General features: G+C 30.3%; 1 protein-coding gene across 3 annotated transcripts in view; it reads right to left on the bottom strand.

The window, feature by feature from the left end:
- Positions 1 to 124: 124 nt before the first annotated feature.
- Ephrin (ephrin) overlaps positions 125 to 22,151 on the bottom strand; it is a 64,613-nt gene continuing 42,586 nt past the window's right edge. The window contains exons 2-5 of one of the 3 annotated variants that reach the window (XM_027340644.2): positions 10,744 to 10,885; positions 5,439 to 5,778; positions 2,620 to 3,354; positions 125 to 1,213 (exon numbers count right to left, since the gene is read on the bottom strand). In XM_027340644.2, coding sequence (XP_027196445.2) covers positions 1,062 to 1,213; positions 2,620 to 3,354; positions 5,439 to 5,778; positions 10,744 to 10,885 — 1,369 coding nt within the window. In that variant the 3' untranslated portion in view covers positions 125 to 1,061. Of the gene's footprint in view, positions 1,214 to 2,619; positions 3,355 to 5,438; positions 5,779 to 6,070; positions 6,259 to 10,743; positions 10,886 to 22,151 lie in introns of those variants that run through there. The other 2 variants (XM_075822815.1, XM_075822814.1) reach the window with 2 other exon arrangements.

Genomic DNA, 22,151 nt, shown 5'->3' with positions numbered 1-22,151 from the left:
AAAAATCATAAATATACATGGCGCCATCTATCGATGAAAAATGAAACTAAAATAGTTAAAAAAATGAAATGCAGGTGGCACCACCGGGTTTGGCCATTGATTAATTGAAACAATAACAAATGAATTTAAGAATAATAAAAGAAGAAATTTTTAATTAAATCAATTAATATAAAATGTTACAATATACAAATAGGTAATTAATTAATTTATGTACAGGTATTCGTAATTCGAATGTAAAAGTTTTATACAAAAATGATTCAATGTTTCGGCCACAATTCATTTTTTGAATGGCCAATATGTACAGTGTGTATAATTCAAAGATTGAAGGAAAAAAAGGATAATAATGTATAGAAAGAGAGAGAGAGAGCACAGAAGTAAAAGGCAAATTTGGTAATTTCAAAAAAAAAGAAATGAAAAAAAATCTGACTTAGACATATATATGATGTTGTAAGAGAGAGCATGAGAGAGAATAATTCTGGTTGGTATTTTCAAAGCAGGGTAATCAGAGAAAAAGAAAAGGCTGAAAAATGAATAACAACGAAAGAAAGAAAGAAAAATCTTACAAACAAGCATCTTGTGAAAGAAAATGAGAGAAAGAGAGAGATAGTTAAAAAGTTTTACATTGACTAATTGGCGAAAGAAAGAAATAAATAAAAAATAAACAACAAGTTGAATTCATTCCAGATTGGTTGTTGATTTGAAAAAAAAGAAGAGTTAAATTGGCATTTGGTGGTGGCGGTTATACACTGTGAATTTGGAACAAAATGAACGATAAAAAAACAGAACAGAAAACTTTATCACTTTGAGTGTTTTGTTTGTGTGTGGAGCTCTTCAACAAAACAACAATAACTGAAAAAAATGCTAATGTTGAACATAAGAATGAGAATCAGAAGAAGAATGCACTTTTTTTAAAAAAAAACGTGGGCTCGATTAATTCGTGAATGAATTACCATCCATCCATCCATTATTATTATCATCACAAAGATTTGGCGGTACCGTATGGCCGGCTGGCTAGATGACTCCTGAAGTTTTTCGAAATTCGGATGTTGTCAACAACATTATCATAATAATGATGATGATGTCCAAAAACTAATCGATACAATGATTGTCAATATTGTTATTGTTGATGATTGCCTTAATAATAATGTTGATTGTGAATGGCTATTTAATCCATCACTTTTTTCACGATTATTATCATTTGGTCGATAAATTCCTGTTTGTCAAAATTTGAAAAGAAAAGACAAAAATTAGAAATGAAAATTAAAAAATCAAAAAAAAAAAAATGATGGATTCAAGTATAAATGGGTTATTATTAACGGGGCGACAATGATAATGATAATGATGATGATGAACGGGCGTAATTACATAGTTTCAAAATGAAAAAGAAATAAATTCAAATTCAAATCATAATGAGAGAATCATTAAATGTTTTGAATTTGAATGAAATATAGAGAGACTATTACTACTAAAATGGTTTCATTTGAAATGAAATTTTGAAACAAGATAAAAAAAATGTTCGATAAATGAATGAACGAAAGAATCTGATATGACACACAAAGGATTTATTCATGTGTATAGTAGTGTTGTTCAACTTGAATCTCTATCTCTTTATTAACTCTGAACGAGAGAAAAGAAAAAAAAAGCTAATTAACAGGATAAATCATTTTTCGGGTTTGTTCAACAACAACAACAAAAAAAACGACACGATACAAGAACTTTTTTTTAGTTTTAGTGATTCCATTGAATCACAGAATTCCTATTTGACAGAATATGAAAAAAAAGAGTTTTTACTATTTGCTAGATTCTTTTCATTTTTTTTTTTTTTTGGCTTATGCAAGTCAATCAATAATTTTTTCTGTCAACATTTTTGTTTGCTACAAAAAAAGACCCTTTTTTTCGAATGAAGAGTTAGAGAAAAGGGTTAGTAGTTTGGTTGTTGCAGTCATCATTATTACAACATGGCCTAATTATGAATTATGTTTTTCTGTTTGTTGTCTGGGTTTTTGTTTTCGTTGTTTTCGTTTACTGGTTAACATTCAAATGTTATTGTTATTGTGAATATGGAAAAGTCTATTTATTTTCCATTTTTTTTTGTTTTGTTGTTTGGTTGCTGTCAGAATGAAACGAATTTTAATGTTCCTAGTGTACTGTGTACAAACAAACGATTTCTCTGTCAGACCATAGTGAGATTATCATTTGAAACAAGGGCCAATAAATAATGGATTGTTGTAGAAAAAAAAGGCCCACTTGAAAATGAATTGATGCATAGAGAAAACTAACAACCAACAAAGAGGGTGAGATCACCGTTTTTTTTTCGTTTTGTTTTGGAAGTAATTTCAGTCTATGTAAGTTTGTGTATATGGAAAAGGTGTGGACAAATTCACACTACATCAAATCACATTGAGACAAGCAAAGCTACAAATTATAAAGTTGGTTGTATAAATTAACCATATAAAATTGATAAATTATTCTTATTATGGTCCATAGTGTTAATTTTGGAAATTTTTTTTTCACCCATTGAACATCTGTGACTGTTTTCCATCATCAGCGTTCAATCAATATCATTATCATTAATTGAATTGAAATTAAGTTGGCAGTGTTGCTTTTATTGGTATTTACCTTTATAACCAATACTACGTTGATCGGATAATCGTATTGGTGGATTATGATCTTGATGATGATTATTTGGTATTGGATGTGGACGCCAACCAACATGTACAGGCCTTAATGTTGATGTTAATTGCCTAGGATGATAAGGATGATATGGTACATGTGGTATACGATTTGTAACTGGATTAATTTGTGAACCATGTGATGATGGACGTTCAGTTGAAAACAAGCTCGGATAATGTTGTGGAATATTTGAATAACGGCCACCACCACCACCACCACGTTGATCACCATAAAATCGATGACCAATTTTATTATCATGATTATTATTACTATTATTATTGCTAAATGGTGAAGAGCTCTGATGATGATTATTATTATGATGATTGTTATGATGATGATTCGATAATGATGAAATGATTGAAATTGGTGAAGCCGTTGTTGCAGATGATGAACGTGTTGGTTTTGGATGACGAACAATCATTGGAAACATTGTTGAATTTTGTTGACCAATACCTCCAACACCATTACTAATAACACCTTTATAGGTAGCTATACCAATATTATTTGGATTATTATTATGTCCAGGTATAAATTCAACAAATGAAAATGTTGAACTTTGTTGTGGCATTGATGTACTGCTAATACTGCTGCTAATGGCTGGAGCAATAGTCGAATTATTGATGATTGTATTTGAAGCAGCATTAATTCCATTATTGTTGATCACTGGTTCAGGTTTAGAAACTAATTAATGGAAAAAAGAAAAAAACGGTTAATTTTTTAAATCGAATAATTTTTTCAAAACGGATCAAAATAGAGGAAAAAGAAAGAGAGAAGCAAGTTGAGTGAAAATAGTCGATGAGTAGTTTTGTTGTTGTTCCAAATAAACAAACAAATATTGACATAACATGATGGCCGATGTCAAAGAATAATCAAAAACATCATCAACAACAACAACCAAATAATAAATGAAATACAATGGATTTAAACTAAACAAACTTAGCCAGCTAGCAAAAGAAAAGACCAGAAGCTGTGTGTATATGTTTTTATTGAACATTGGTGGTAAGTATGTATGTGTGTTATAAATCATAATGTGTCTAATCATCATCATTCGATTGATTCTATTCGAAAAAAAGATTTAGACCAGAATGCAATGTTGTTGGCTATAATAATAATAATTTATGATGACATTGTGATCCTGAATAAATGAAAAAAGAAAAGAGAAAGCCGGGAGCTAAATTTCGCCAGAACAAACAAACATGAAATGAAATGAAAATATATGGAAGATTCTTCTTCAGGGATACGAAAAAAAACCAGGATGACATGACAGAACCAGGACCTTAAATTCTTTTATCTGGCATATCATTCTCTCCACAGGGCAAAAGAAGAAGAAACCATTCAAAAATATATACAGTGTTCACATGGTTTTTTTGGTGAATAAAACGAAACACACTCGAAAGAAAGAAAAATATACACTTAAACTTGTCGATGATAAGAATGAACTAAAAAAAATTTTTCTTTTCAAAATGTTTATTTGCTGGTTGTAATCGAATCTATTGTAAATATTTGTAAAGACCGCATCCGTTTAGTTTTTTTTCTGTTGTTGTTGTCTGGCTAGGCGAATGTTAGATTGTCGAACATTTGTTTACCATCGTCGTACAAATCTGTTATTATATTTATATAAATAACAAGAACCGAGAAAAGAAGAATCGAAAATAGTTTTCGACCAAACTAAATAATATTGTTTTGATTACCAAAAAACATTAACTAACTAACTAACTAACTAACTGACTAAATGAATTCAATTAACACGCAAGCAAGCAAACAAGATGAATGAACTTGACATCATCCAAGAACAAAAGCAAAAGCAAAAACATTGATCGACTATAAGCATCTAAGCCTAACTAGAATTCAATTTTCAGAAATGCTGTTCAAGAATAATTTTATATAGCCTGCTTGTAAATTATTTACAACATTGATTTTTGTTTTACTTTGGTGCTTTTTTTGACAATGATGGTCAAGGGAAGAAAATTCTTTTTGTTATTGTTATCTTTCGAGTAGAAAGAAAGAAAGAAGAAAGAATGAAAAAAGCAACAAGGAGATCAGATTTGAGATTTTTTTTGTTTGGTGATCAAATACATTTGAGCATCACAAACCAAACAAAAAACGATCTTATCTTTATTTGAACCGAAAAAAAATTGAAAAAACTGAGAAAAAAAAACGATAAGGATGATAAACAGGTAAATGCGTGACTTATATTCACCATTTTCTTTTCTTTTTACAAAAATTTTATTCACAGAAGCGCGACAATGGATGGATGGATCATCATCATCGTTTCACACATTGACGATGTGTGTGCGCTTGCTTCTGTGAATATTTTTTTTGTATTTCATTTTGACCTGATCATCCTGATCATTTTGATATTCAAAAGCTAAACATAGAATCACAAAACAATGAAATTTGAAATGTGAATGAATGAAAATTTATATCACGCCAGGTTTGATAATGATCTTTTTATTTTTTGGTTCAACTGGCCTCATCATCACAATCATGATCGGATGACCTTCGCAAAATATGAATATTTAAAAAGAAAAGAATTGACCGCCTGGTTTATCTGGTTTATAAAGGTGTTTTTCTTTTGATTGTTGTTGTTGTTGTTGTTACTGATCCTATCTATCTATCTATCCTGAAAATTATAAATTCATCATCTTGGTTGGTTGGTTGGTTCATTATGTTGTTGTTTGAATTAATTATTTGTTCATTGAATGGATAGAGAAATAGAGAGGGAGAGAGAATAAGAGTAAATCTTGTTTTAACCGGACACTTACCAATAGATGTTGATGATGATGATGGTCGATGAACGGCACTTGATGTTGATTGTGTCGATTGTTGTTGTTGTTGTTGTTGTTGATTATTACCACAACACACCTTGAATACAACTTTCATATGATATTTATGACAATGATTAGAAATATCTCCATTTTTTGCTGATAATGCAATAAAATAATAATCTTGTCCGGGATGAAATTCTAATCCACCTGGTTGCGGTGTAAACGGACGAAATGTAACCGTATAATAACGATTTAAATATGGTTTATCACAGACAGCTATTGTTCGAGCTAATGCTTGATTAGCAATATGGCAACCATCATATTCTTCTTTGGAAACCTATATGGGTAGAAATAGAAAAAAAACAAATGAATAAATCAATCGATCAATTAAAAAAAACAACAAGATTTTGTTGTTGTTGTTGTTGTTGCTGCAATTCAGACAACAACAACAACAACAAAAAACATAATTTTTTCAACACAGAAAGCATTGATAAAGCCAAAATTACATCACCATCATTATGATGATGATGATGATCAAAGTATAACGAGAAACAAGAAATAATTGTCTTTTACGGAAACAACATTCAAACATTCAAACATGAACAACTTGAAATCATCAAGGCACACACAATTGAAGATGACCGAACAAACGAACGAAATTCTTTCTGACCATCATCATGGACAAAACGAATTAACATTATTATTATTATTATTATTATTATTATTACAGGATCATTTCGTTTTGCTTCAAACATTTAATGATTTTGAATGGAAATGACCAAAAGCAAATTTAATGTTGATGATGATGATGATGATGATAGGATAGCGAAAATATACAGCAAATTGTTTTCAATGTTTTTTGGAGGGGGTTAGACAACGATGATGACGACAAAATAAGGAAAGCATCAATTAAATTAGCGAGAGAGAAAGAAGAAAGAAAAGAAATTCGTTATACCAAACCGAAAAAAAAATTTGCGAAACGGTAATGGTCAAACGAAGAATGAAAACTTGGCTCATTTCAATTCAACCATGTGTGTTTGCCTTGTGTGTTTGTTTGCATGTCATGTAAAAATCTATTCAGAAGAAGAAGAAGAAGAAGGGGAAAAAAGACATTAAAACGATAGCGACGATAACGTGATGAAGATTTTGATTCTTTCTTTCTTCTTTCTTATATTTCAATTTGTCCATCATTAACTGACTAACGAAATAAAAGATAATGTGTACCAGTGATTCCATACGATATCACACTATCATCATCATCATTATTTTGATAATCCTATGAATGGATAATAATTCAATTACAACAACAACAACAACAAGGCGACATTCTCGAAGGTATCCAATTTCCTTTCCATCAAAAAAAAATGACCAATGAATGTCATCATTGACAATGGTCAACATGGAAACAGAAAAACAATGCAATTGCAATTGCAAATGATTCTATGAAAAGATTGCCATTAAAAAAGAAACTGTTAATCTTTTTTTATACAGAAAATCTTCTTCTTTTTCGGAATTTTTGAAATGCATGTCATCATTGAACAAGCAAACATATAAATCAATGAAAATTGTAAAGTTTGGAATCATTATCAATGGATGATGCTTATTTTTCAACGGAAAAATAAACCTAATGATAATGAATTTTTGTGTTTGGTGTTTACTTTGCTTTGCTTTGAAAGTGAACGTGACCAGAATTGGCCACTGATTGTATAATCAAACACATTGCAGGCAAAGAGGATTTTTCATTATTAAAATGCTGCTGTTGATGATGATTGTATACATATTGTTGTTTGCCTGCCAGAAACAAAAAAGAAAAATCAAGCTGAGCGAAAAGAATCATGTAAAGAATTTTTTTTGGAAGCCACCAGAGAAATATTCTCGATAATAATTATTATGAAACTCGAAAGATTTTCGGAAACTTTCATTATGAATGAACCAAAAAAAAAAACAATGTCTCATTATTGAAGAAAATTCTTGTAATAATGTTATTTAATTGTAACAAGCAATGAAAAAAAAGATACAAAAACAAAAACGAAAAAAATTCAAATTTTGAAAAAACTTTTTCAACTTTTTTTTTGTTTGAAAAAAAATAATAACTTTGTCTTCATTCACTTGAGTGTTGTTGTCGTTGTTTGTTTCCTTATCTCTTCATCATCATCTTCATCGCTCAGGAAAAGATCGATAAAATTGAAGCCAATTTCACTGAATTATTATTATTGCCAAGAACGTCGTCGTTGATCGTTGATAGTCATCATCAGTCATAACAACTATAACAATCATATATATTTACATATCATCAACAACAACAATTTTCTTCTTTTGTTTCATTCACATTCCTCTCTCTCTCTCTCTCTCTCTCTCTCTCTCTCATTCTTTCATCAAAATGGATCGATAAAAAAACACCATTGCACACAGAGTTGAAAAGGCAATTCTTGTTTTTTTATCGATTCTGTTTTAGTGTTGCGGTGAACTAACTTGGGGTTTTTTTTGGTTGTTGTTGTTGTTGTTGTGGTGGTGATAATAGAAACATTTGCATATTATAAACCACAGAAACAACAACAACAACAACAACAACAAGAAACAACAACAACAACAAACAATCGATATCATCATCGATAGAGAAAAAAGATGCCTGAAGAATCTCTCTCTCTCGCATTCATTCGTTCATTTGGCCATCAATTAAAATCGATTTTGGGTCAAAATCGAAATTTTTTGGTAATAACCATTTGGATCATTAAAGGGAATGAAAAAATCATTAATAATGATAACCATAACGATAATTTTAAATAAATCATCATTTTGTTCATTGCTTCCACAATCCATTTAGGACAATGATGATGTAATAGTGACAAATAAAAAAACATGTAACGAGGAAAAATATTGTTCCATGGAAAAATGAACCAAGAGAGAGAATAAACAGAGTGTGCATGTTTCATAAATAATGAAACAAACAAACCAACAACAAAAACCGTTTTGTTCGGTTGTTGTTGTTCCAGGAACACTTTATAAAAAGAAGAGAGAAAGTGAATCGAACAACAAAACAACAAAAATAGATACACAAATAACAAGTGAAAACGAAAAAAAAAAATAAATTCACGATTGACAATGAAATAATCCAGAACAGCAACAAACATTGTTTGTTTGCTACACATTTGAGTTGACATACATTTTTCATTTTTTTTCATGTGGAAGCTACTTCCGTGTTCCATACATTGATGGGCACGATGCACAAATTTTACAATAGCCAACTGAATTTTTCGGGTAATAATCATTACTTTGGCCCGAAATATTTATTGAACCAAAGAAAAACAACGAAAAACAGAAAGTTTTGTTTGTTTTTTGTTTTTTGCTTCATCAAACTAACAAATGAAAAACTTTCGACAATGATTTCATCATCATCATCAACGACAGTAATAATAATTAATGTCGATCATCAAACGATTGGATCGATCATCATCATCGAAAAAAATCGCGAGTCAATTAAATGAAACAAATCGAAAATCGAAACAAAATTGGTTATTGGGGTGCTAGAGAATTACTGATTCTTATTGCAAAGCAGATGGAATAGTTCACACACACACACAGACATTTGAAGAATCAAAAAAAAAAACTTATGTCGAGAAAAAAAGGTTCAATCAAACAAAAAATTGACAAAAGTTCACATGTCACAACATCCATACACATCAAGATATTCTGCCATACATCCCAGATGGTAATGACAAGCAAAATTCTATCTTTTTTTTCTGGGTTTTTTGCTTTTCATTCATCGTCATATTTGATTGTCATCATCACATCACATCAGCATCATGGTCAATTAACAAAACAAAAAAAAATGTATTCATCATCGTCATATGTGAATCGAGAACTTTTAAGAATTTTTTTTTTTGATTCCAACGAAACGAATTCAAAATATAACTGGATTAAGACTATGTATTTACTTAATGTCATCATCACTACTACTGCTGAAGAACATCTTGATGATGACATTTTAAAACTTAAGCCATCATATTATTTTGTGTCATATGAGTGTGTGTCGATCATAATGATGATGACGACAAGGATGAGGTATAAATGCCAAGACATCATCATCATTATCATCAAAAGAAAATGATGTCATTTGATATAAGAATGACATACAGACCAAGAGAAATAGAGAATTCTGCATATTTGAAAAACATTGGTTCTGGCTATTTACACTGGCTGGCTATGGATTTTTTTACACATTTCAGTTCAATGACCAAACCTACTGAAGAAAAAACCATTCGATTGATTTTCAAATGTTAGGATTATAAATATTTCAAACAACCAAAAGAAGCTAAAGATTCTTCTTTTCTGTTTTGTTGTTGTTGTTCAGTGCACTAATTGGCAATGAAAAAGATGCTGTGGATGATGTTATACATTTTTCTGACGTACGATAATGATGAACACAGGCAAATCTAATTCAACAAAGACAAAAACTTGGTTTCAAATTGCTAAATATGAATGGTCCGTAGTCGTCGTCGTCAATATAATAAATGTCATCGGATCTTGTAGAGTGAATTTGATATCAATTTGTAACGAAAAAATTTTGTTGGTTGGTTGGTTGTTTTCGTTGGACTAATTGAATAGAGATCATCAAATCCTGGAAGACTCGAAACACAAACACATGAACCTGAATGGCTTCAACAACGATTCTCTTATTTCGCCATCATTAAGATCAAATGTTTTCCCAATAAAATTCATTCAAATCGAACGAAATCGTGATCTGTACACAAATGATCAATGTCGATGATGATGATGATCAATCGATTGATTGACAAATCAGAAAAAAAATATTGAAAAATTCAATCAACGAGAAAAAACTCATTAGGTCAATGAATATTTTTTTTCCATAAAGAATCAATGAATGAATGATGTTGATGATAATGGAAAGAAATCGACATTCAATCGAGGTCGATATACAGTCGTGCATAACATGAGAAGCAATCGGAAAAGAATTTGTTGTTGTTGTTATCAGTGAGGGGGGAAATGAAAAACTAACGGGGAAAAAATCATCATAACAATAATAATGATGATGGTCATAAGCCAAATCAAACACACACACAAACAAACAAAAGAATGTGGCCAATTAGCTTTGACATTAATATTTTCCCAAATTGACAAAACGAGCATTTGGACATTTTTTCCGGACAAGCAAGAATTCAGAATCATCATCATCGTAATAATAATTGCCTGCCAATTCACATTTTGTAGTTTTTTTCTCAAGTATTGATAGAATAAAAATGACAAGCAAACATTGAACAAATGAAAAAAAAATATTACTTACATTATAAATGATATATGTTTCAATATCATCTTCTCTTGTTCCTTTTGAATACATTGGACAAATAATATTAATTTGATCATATTCGAATGCAGCATTACCACGATTTACATCGATTATATGATCAGTATTATCGATACGAAATCTGTTTGTTGTTTAGGAAAAAAGAGAAAAAAAACAAAAGGAAAAAATTAATTTCATTTTAGTTAACGAAATAATGATTTAATTAAGTGTTTCGCGTGTGTGTCAGTGTCAGTGTCAGTGTTATAAATCAAATTGTGATGGATATCTCCATTAATGATCTAAAAAATCACAAGGATTTCAATCAATCCGATCTAATTATATCTTGAAGAATACGAAGAGAGAAAAGGAAGAAAATTATGTCGATTTTAATCGATTCAATGTTTTTCAACGAAAAAAATGCCCGTTGGGTAAATTCACAAACCAGCACACCTTGAATACCTTTAGAATACGTTCGACGTTTGATTAACATTCACATTAATAGATCATCATTTGATTGAAACATGCAAATCAATTTCGAAATCAAATCAATCAAAAATCTTGTAAAAGAAAAAACAGTAACCGGTTTTGGGTAAAGTGAAAAAAATGACTTTATTAACAATCAAAAATTAGTTTCTATTTTAATTGAAGAATTTTGTTTTCGGGACAAAAAAAACTATGGGAAAACTTCTTGGAAATTTCTTGGAAAATTTCTTTCCATTATGTAATATTTCTACAGTGCGTGACTCTAAAGAGAGAAAACATAACTTCAGAAAAACTGAATTTTTCACAAACATCACATCAAATTTCAAAGATCAATTCGAAAATTGATCACGCGTTCTGTGTGTGTGTGATTTATCGAAAAATTATTGGAGAAAAAAAAATGAAAAGTGTCCGAAAAGTTTTTTCATTTACAAAATAACAACAAACGATCAATGAATAATGAATGTGTGTAAAAATTCGTGATTGTAATCTGTTTTGATGATGAAAATGAAATTTTCAATAAATATAGGGGAGAGAATTACAAACATAGATCACCATATAAAGATAAAATCGAAATAAAAAGCGTTAATTATCCACAATCAAAATGTTTGTAAAGCCCACCACCACCACTAAACACAGGCCAACGCGAACTTTCAAAAAAAAAAAAATCAATTAGAAATTCAATTCAAAAAACTACAATTTTGTTGTTGTTATTTGGGCTGTTGTTGTTGTTGTTGAAAAAAATCACGATTTCAACAACAACAACAAAATTTTTAAAAAAGCCCTAAACAACTGAAATTGAAAGATTTTGCCACATTTTTTTGCTATATGATTATTATGATTATTATTATCATCATCATTATAATCAACCCAAAAAAATATTGAAAAAAAAGGAAGCTTCAAAGCAAAAAAAATGTTTGAAAAAATGCTGGGCCGCTTCTTCTTCTTTATCTTTTTATATATCATCTTCAAACAGGTCAGACACGAATGTAAATGCAAAGAAATGTAGAAAAAACGAAACCATTAGGCAAATTAAAAGGTTCAGACTAACCAACCAGCCAGCAAAAACATACAGGTAACACACACATCTTTGAATAACTTTTGAGAATTTAGCAAAAGACGGTCAAGCCTACTTTGTTTGGTCATATTTATTGAATTGAATTGATAATAAGTCATAAATAATCATAATGACTATGATAAAAACGCAGTGTGCGCACATCCCAAAACAATTATATTCAAGCACAAGCGCGGAGAGGGAAACTATTTATTAATAATAAGCAAGGAACGACGGCAAAACACTGAAGAAGAAGAATCGGTTTTTTGATTTGAAAATTGAAAAATTTGCACACAAAGCATCAGGCCTAATGATCATCATAAAGACTATATGGCTATATGGCGAAATAATGTAAGAAAAAGGAAAAAATTAAATGGTCATTTCACACCTAAATGTTTGTTTGATTGAATCGCTTTTTTGTTGTTGTTGTTGTGAAATTTGCAATTAACCGGATCTATGATCGAAGGTTTTTTTTTAAAAAATATGAATTATGAAGCAGGCAGGTAAAATCATCATTTTTGGTTATCAGATTCTTATGGCCATCAAGGTTATCACAAAAAAAGACCCGTCGATATGAAGATAACTAATAATAAACATTAACGAACGACAGAAGCAGAAAAATGACCAAATAAAATGACCAAGTAAAAGGTCAATGATAAATCAAACAGAGAGATAACCGAATGAATTTTAAATAGTTATGAACTATAGTAAAAACAGAGAAAGCGACAACAAGAATTGTCAACATCAATGATGAAGAAGAAGTAAAATACAGACATCTTTTTTAAACCATTTAGATGTTTGACGGATCTACAAAGATGATGATGATGATGACGATATCAGAGAGAGAAAAAGCAATTCGCATATATCAATTTTGGAAAGAAAAAAAAGCTTGTCATAAAGATAATAATAATAATATTTCTCCCTGATGATAGCCATTTTTGCCATTCTAGATGATCCAATGACAATGTTTGCTTGTGTGCAAAATTCAGAGGATTTTTTTTTTGCTTATCTCTTCATGGGTTTGATTTGTGGCAAATTTTGGGCCCAAAAAGAAAAAAATAACACTAATAGGTAATCTTAGTGGCATAAAGATATTCTGAATTTAAACTAGAAAAAAAATTTAATCATAATTGCTTTTTGCAAAAAAGAAATTTGATGGAAGAAAAAATTCATTTATTGAATTATATATGGGGACAGTGAATGAATGAATGAATGGAAAGAATATTATGGTCGAATCAAATTTCTTCGTTTTTTCTCTAAATAACACCAACACAAATATTGTTCATTCATTCATTCATATTGTTTATGATTGATGTGTTAATATCTTCATAATAAAAAAAAATATTTAACACAATAGTATCACACGTCGTATATGGAAATGGGATATACTTGGGTCGTAGGCGAAAAACGAAATGAAATGAAATTAAAAAACCTCCGTTCTTATATGATCGATTTCATTTCAGTGTTGGTTTCATCATAGGAGAGAAAATCCTGTCAAAATTGATTTAAGAAAAATTTTTACACAAAAAAAAAGATGCGTTCAATATGTGTCATGTAACAATGAATGAATGATAACATAATTTGATGAAATCATTGACCAGTCTCAGATGTTTTTCGTTGATGGTCATTTTGTCTAACCATTGTGGAACACTATTATGCAAATTGAGAACAACATAACCTTCTTGAATTGAATTGAATCCCATAATCAATCAATCAATCAATTCAATTCAATGGAAAAAATCTGATCAGATTAGAGCAAAGGCGAGAGCGAGAGATGTGTAACACACACACACAGAAAAGCAATTTCCACTGAACAAATTCGAGTTTTTTTTTGGAAAATTAAATTTTCCTGACAGTCATGTGGTTGCTAGGAATTTTTTCGTTCTTTCAAACTCAAACGAAAAAAGAAAAATTCATCATGTTTGGAGCCACATCACTGCAAATAGAAAGCAAACTTTTTGTTGATAATTTATGGGCCATTCACAAATATTTATATAGGTGTTGCCAGGTGTACTACCACCATCATCATCACTATTACCTGATTGCTTGAATATATTTTTTGTGTAATTACCAAAAAAAATGCACATCAGTTTTCCAAAGAAAATAGGAAGCAAAAAAAACTCATTTAATCAAGCAAGCAGCAACAACGCGTTAAATGCAACCAAGAGATAGAATAAATCAATTTGAATTTTTATTCATTTTTTTCAGTTACGTTTCTGGTTTGTTTTTTTTTAATTTTTCGTTTGTTCAATGTCGTGTCGTAATTTACCCGTGCCAAAACGAGATTTGATTGTGTTTTTCAGACAGAAAAACGAAAAAAGCATAAATTTTTCGTTGTTCAAGTGAAATGTGTGAGTAGTGATTCAGAATTGGTTGGTTAGTTTGGAAACGGGCTCTATTTTTTCTCGGGTTGAAAACGGTGATTATTGGATGGAAACCGAGAGAGCGAATGATGGTGTAAAATATTCATTCATTCAATGTGAGTCATACCAACCAACCAGCCAACAAAATGTGAATAATTCTGACACGCACAAACAATCAGCAATCAATTTGACATTTACAATTTCCAATTTTCTACCTACCTAACTAATTGTAATTTACGAAAAATTTTCATTCATTTCATTTCATTTAATCTACTTATCGCTAATAGTATATTCATTTTTGTTATCGACCTGGTTTTTCATTCATTTTTTTGATTGACAACATTTGGTTGGTGAGGTTATAATGATAATATCGAATTGCATTTTACACAGAGACAAAACAATGCTTGGTTGATTGATTGAAATGAATGAATGAAGAATGAATAAATGAAAGAAACCTGCACGTAACCTTAGCTTATCCCAGCAGAATTGTTCAATGTGTGTCTTTTGTCGCATTGCATGATTATTGTTATTAATAAATAAGTAGGAATATGTGTTGGATAATTCTTGTAAATTGAAGAATATTTTCAATTGAAAGAATCAAAGAATTTTTTTGCTTTGTTTCATTGGATTTATTAACGGATCAATGATTTATAAGTTTTGGTGTAAGTGTGCGTTTAGGTTATGAACTTTTTTTGGAAATTCTTTATTTGGTTAACCATAACAATGGCCAAACAACAACAACAACAATTTTTGTTTTCATTAAACGATTTTTCGCGTGCCAACCAATTTTCATTTTGCTAGTGTATAAGATTCATATAATAAAAAAATTCGGTAGCCACCAACCAATCACCACCATTATTGTAATCTCTTCATGTAATGATTGAGAGAGAGAAAGCCTCCAATCTAAAAGAAAAATAACCAATCGTAAAAACACAATGATGCTAATCATCATCATCATTGTAATCGTTGTTTGTTTGGAAAAGAGAGAAAAAATGGTATTTTTTTTGGCTGGGCCTGGCCATTCTTTTGCTCCTCTGACCGAAGAATGTGTTCAATAAATTTTTTTCCAATCCAGAAAAAATGATTTACGATTGGGTACAAAAGAAAGAAGAAGATAAAGCGAAATTATTCTACCCTGACTGACAAAAACACAAATGAAAATTTTTGGTTAATTGCCAATAATGATATTAATAATAATAATGTCCAATCTCTGGCTGGCTGCTTCTAGCCAAGCACTTGAAAAAAAAGAATCAAGAAAGAATCATTCATTTTTTGAATTTTTTTTATGTGAAAATCGAATGAAAAACGACCAAAAATTTTACCAAACAAACAAAAATTACACATAACAATATGGCAAGAAATATGGAAGAAAATTTTTGGCGATAAATAAATAAATAAATGAATCACACAGCACCGAGATATTAAAACCAGAAAAAAAGTCACATAAATAATGAGCAAAGATTTTTTTAATCACATCAATGGAGCGTGTGTCCACAAGCACACACACACACATAAGATTCATAAGAATATTCATAAATAGGCGACATATGTGTGTGTGTGCCAAAAGAGAAGAATATAATGGGCACAATTAGCACGTTTGGCCATTTATCAAAAGACAAAAAAAAAAAAAACAGATTCTGAAAAGAAATGATAACCAAAAAAAAAATGGGAAAAGAATCCTGGATATTTAATATATTTTTCGGGGGGGAAACCGAACCCAAAAACTTTTCGAACGGAAAGAAAAAATTATTGAATTTATGAATCAAAAATTCTGGATTCCGGATCCAGGAATCAAGAAAATATAGAAATTTTGCAAAAGTCAATTCATATTCATAATGAGATATGCACCAAACGGAATCAATTGAATTTTGAATGGGGAAATATTTTCATTTTTCCAGGAAACGAAATGATGATATTCAATTTTAGATTCTTATTATCCAAAAAGAAAGAAAGAATCCTTATTATTATTATCATCATTTCATTTTCAACAATAACCAAGCCAATAACAATAAAAAAAAAATTCGGATCATCATCATTGCTTGAATGGAAAGAAGAAGAAGAAATGGAAAAAGATTTTTTCCATTCCGACCTACCATATGCGATCCACAACAAGCAACCAACAACAATAAATAACAAGCATTACACACAGATAATGAGAATCAAATTTCGAAATGTTGTTGTTGTTGAATTTCGAGAATCAAGAATCAAGAATCGAGAAAAATATTAATGATGTAGCCGAAGAAAAAATAATGATGAAACTAACGTTTGTTTTCTTTCGTTTGTTTTGTTTCATTTTTCTTCAATTCATCACTGTGTACCTGAACAAAACATATTTACCGTTCAGTCAAACCAAGAATTATTATTTTTCGATTGTTGTTGTTAGTGATACGGGTATTCATTCAATCAACCAAAAAGAAAAAAAATTGATGAAAAATCACCATCATAGATACAATGTTCATGTTATTTGGGTGAAAATAGCCAAAAACAAATTGAAAAATTACTTTCTTTTTTTGATTTGAACAAACGAAAAACCCTGTGTGTGTGTGTGTTTTACATTGAAACCCCACTCTGTATATATGATGTGAGTGTGGAGAAAAATGATTGGAAATTTTCATCTGTCCATTTCAATAACGGGCTAAATTTTTTTGTGTCCAAAATTCATTTATGGAACAGTCCAATTTGCTGTGTCTCTGTGTGTGTGTGTGTGCAATAATATAGGAAAACATCATTGTTGCTGAAACCTGGCCATATGCGTTATGGTTGTTTTTTTCGTTTGGTTATCGTTTTTTCCTCGATTACACCATACACATGGGACCATGGTTTATGCAAAATTTTTTTTTTTGGTTCTTTTGCCTCGAGCATCTTTGTTTCAAATTTGTTTTCATTCATTTCGATTCGAAATCGAAAATCGATTCCAAAAACCAAAAAACAAATAAATAAAACATTTTGATCAAATGATCAAAATCAAATCATTTTGATATAAAATGATTTGATTTTCACCCCAAAAAGGAAAAGAAAATAAACAAACAAAATTTTCAAATCGATTTTGATTGATGATTGTCAAAGTCAAAATGAAAATCTCAGATCTGATTTTGTATCAATCTAAGATTGGAGAAAAAAACGAAAACCAAAAAACGAAAAAAAATTGCATCAGTTTGACAGGTTGTCATAAGCAGCAGCAGCAGCAATATTTCGATGACAAACTGGACACGAATAAACGAAACGACAGAAAAACAAAAATGAAAAAAAAAATGACAGAATGGATCCAAACATGGAGGCAAAACGACAAAAAATTGTCAAATGTCAAAAACAGAAACAAAAACAACAACAACATAGATGGACGACTTGGACGACAAGCATGCAAAATTATGAAATTATCGTTCATCGTTCGTTTTGTTCATAATAATAAAATTCAAACCAAAAACAAAACAAGCAAATAATTATCAACCAAAAACCAGCAATCAATTTGTAACCATAGAATTTCACTATGATGATTATGATGATTGGTTGTTTCAACAAGCAAAATGCAGATGTTGAATGAAACAACCGAAAATAATGGATTTATCCATTTCTGCTGTAAAAGGAGAGGTGTCGTCACTCACTTTGAATTCAATTTTGATTCATTTGGACTAGACCTGTAGTGACAATTTTTCGGGTAATTTTTTTTCTCTGGATAGCACGAGAGAGAGTACCGTGTAGTTATTGTCTGTCATCGAAAACAAAGATTGTGATAATAAATGTCTGAAAAATCGAGAATCAAGAATCAAATATGATTTCTGTATGTCTGTCTAGCTTTGTTTCTGGTTTCTGGACCAATTTAACACCAAAGCATAGCCATCAAATGACAAAATATTTGTCCAGAGAAAAAAGCATTGTCCAGATATCAAAACAACAGAGCCAAAAATATGATGATCGTCAACCCCGTGTAAGCCTAAGTCTAACAAAAAGACATTTATTTTCATATGGATGAATAGAGATTCTAAATAGATGCAGTGTTGTTGTTATTGTCTAAACTTTTTTATTTTTCATTTTCAATTCGGTAGAAATAGGAAATTGAATTAGATTTTGCATGAATGAATCAATGAATGGTAAGTAAGTGTTGTGTTGTGTGTGTGTCGGTAATATAAATAATGATGGTTTCCAACGACCGATGAAAAACAATACGGACACTGGACACTGGACATCGCAAAGCCAGAAAAAACCCTATGTATATGGAATTCTTATCGGTGAAAAAAAAGGAGCAGTTCCAAGAAAACAAAACATATAAAGAAAATGAAAACAAAAGATTGATTCAACTTGGTCATCAAAGTGTGTATAAACCAATAATAGTCATTTGTAAATATTTTTTTGGTTTCTGCAACAGAAACGAGAAAAATCATATATCATACAAGTGAAAATTTTCAACCAAGCAACCAAAAACAACAAAAAACAATGTGACCCTTTTATCATCATCATCATCTTCGAAAAAAATACTGACCATTAATATTCGAAGACGAAGAATTGATGCATCGCTGAAACACTGTATTCGAGTTTCGAGTTAGTTATTTCAGAATCGAATTGCATCAAATCAAACATCAAACATCAATGACATGGGGGAAGAATATTATTATTATTAAATGCATAATCAAAGTTTCCGATTTTGTTTTGCTTGGTTGTAAAAAAAAACATTCTTTCTGGAGCAAATAAACTAAACACTGAATATTTATGTTATTGTTTATGATGATGTTGATGTTGGAAATGAAAACAAATCAAAATCAGAAAATCAGAAAAACGAGCGAACGAATGAATCTGATTCACTTGGGAAAGTAAAAGTTCAATAAATAGATCAAAAACTATGGATGGCAAAAAAACATTTAGTTAAATTGTAATAAAAAAATCGACTGAATAATAACAATATTCGAGTGGTTCTCAGCGAGATTTTCCACCATCACCATCATCATCATCACAGCAGTGTTAAATAAATGCAGTAGCTAATTCACACCAGAAAAAATCAAAATCAAACACTGCAGTGATCCCGATATATATTCTGCAGCCACCAGAAAATCTATCGAAGGATCCATCGATGGATTGCTTGCTGTGTGTATGTTTGAATGTTTTTTCTGTGTTGTTTGATATTGGCTTAAAATCAAAGCAAAGCAAAGCCAGGGCAAAAGTAAAGTAATAACAATAATAAAAAAAAGCCTACGGCCACATTGTAAACATCATATATCGAACGAATGAATGAAAAGTACTCGACATTATTGAATCATTTTTTTCTGGTATTTTTTTTTATTATCGTTTTTGTTTCGTTTGTTTTCGTATAAAGAGTGAACACACCATCAGTGTGATATAATCATTCGAGTCAACATTTTTTTTTCCATTGGTTTTTCGGTGCTGCACACCATAGTGATTGAAGAGGATTAACATCAGCAACCAGCAAGCAAGCAAACACAAAGTATTTTTTTTTCTGGCAAGCAAGATTAATATATGTGTTTGGGTGAAAAGCAAATGATGATGATGATTTTCAATGATGACAATGTCAGCAAAGGAAAAATTCAATTTTCAAACAATAACAATTGAGAAAAATTGATTGTTATTGTTATTATTACAGTGATGCAAGAATATACAGCTGGACATTAGAAACATTCATAATTTCATTCAATTTCCATTATTTCCAATTTCATTTATTTTCAATCAGCAACAACAGAAACATCAATTTTTTATTTTTTCATCATCATCTTAATAATTATCTATCATCAATGAATATAGTAATGAAAAATTTGAATGCTGATGATGATGACAATGATAATCATGATGCTAATTTTAGATTCAAATTCAATTCAGCAAACGATGCAATGCAATAAGGGAAAAAAAATGAAATAAACGACGATGATGATGATGATAATAATTGTCAATCGGGGAATGAAAATGAATTGTGTGTGTGTGTGTGTGTGTGTCAGGAAACAACAAGCGAGAAAATCGAATCCAATTAACAAACAATTCATTTTCATTATGGGCAATGTGTTGTTGGTTGTTCATGTTGTCATCATGTACACAGAAAAACACCATGCATACATTTTTTCATTTGTTTGATTGTTTTCTTGTCGCCTAATTACAATATTGTCGACACATTATTATCATTATGTGTACATCATCATTTTACCCGAAACAACTAGAATTTTTACAACACATTCAGCTTCAAGCGCTTATTCAAATTTGATATTTTTTGCAAAAAAAACTATAATGATTTTCTGCTTTTCTGCAATACAGAATTCCTGTTTCCTTTCACTATAAAATAATAACCGGCAGGTAGAAAGAATTTTTCGTTTGAAAACATAACGAAATTTGCATTTTTTTCAACCGTAAAAGAAAATCAACAACAAAAGATTCTTTGAAATTCTTTTTACAAAATCATGTTTCATCGAGGTAAAAAGTTGTGAAAAAAAAGAATCCATGAACCATCCAGAAACTATCAATGAATATTTACATTCAGCAAAACAGAAAAGCAGAATATTCTCCAAAGGGAACACCGTGTGATCAATATCATATCAAAAACAGGAGCCATTCATTGAACATTCACAAAAGATGTTTGTTTGTAAAATCAATTTGCTTGATTGTTTGAACACGTAATACAAATACAAACACAAACAAACACTGAAAAAAAGGAGATGAAAGAATTCATCAATTGAAATGGGATCCTAATCATCAAGAATGATGCGGGTGATACTCAAATGTTTTCAAATAGGGAAACCATTGAAGCTTACAGAATGACAAATTCAAATACGGGAAAGTGAAAAAAAACTAAGATCAAACATCATCCCAGTGGGATGTGAATGATCAGGGGTGATCATCATCATCATCATCAGATAATTAAAAAAAAAATCCACTTTCAGTTGATTCAGTTTTCAATCAAATGATGGAACATCCATGATTAGAAAATTCCATTGATGGAAATGGGGAAATTTTCAAACAGCAAAAAAAATGTCACCATAGTTATTCGGGCAAGGATTTTGTTTAATTTGATTCAATTTGGTGATTCAAAGTTTCGGATTCATTAATTTTTCTTTTTTTGAAATAAAAAAAAATTCTGACATTCAATTCTTTGTGTTTGAAAAAAATTGAAAGTTTCAAATTTCCGAATTTCCGAAACAGGAATTATTTATTGTAATGAAAATGATAAAAAAAATGTCACAAATCGAAAATCAAAAAATCACAAAAGAAAAAAGGAAGTTGATTGTCATCGTTTGGTCGTTAAGTTGTTGTTGTTGTTGTTATTGTCGTTTGATTTATGTCATATCTAATTAATGTCAAACGAAACAAACAAACAAACGACGAAATACAAGTTTCAAAATCGGTTTTCGAAACACACATAGAGAGAGATCAAAGAGAGAAACAATCAGACATTCAGAGAGAGAGATAGAGAAACTAATCGAATAATAAAATCAATCTACAGGACATTATCATCATCATCAGCAAACGAAACGAAACAATGTATTTGCTAATCAGGCTAAAATGTTGTTGTTTTTGTTGTT

The sequence above is a fragment of the Dermatophagoides pteronyssinus genome, unplaced genomic scaffold (genome assembly GCF_027571235.1).
Source record: "Dermatophagoides pteronyssinus isolate colony J.1.1.1.1 unplaced genomic scaffold, Derpt_VIB-CSIC_2022.12 sq0020, whole genome shotgun sequence".
In the NCBI taxonomy this organism is placed as follows: Eukaryota; Metazoa; Arthropoda; class Arachnida; order Sarcoptiformes; family Pyroglyphidae; genus Dermatophagoides; species Dermatophagoides pteronyssinus.
Note: the sequence above shows the minus strand (reverse complement) of the source record. Positions and strands in the feature narration are given on the sequence as shown.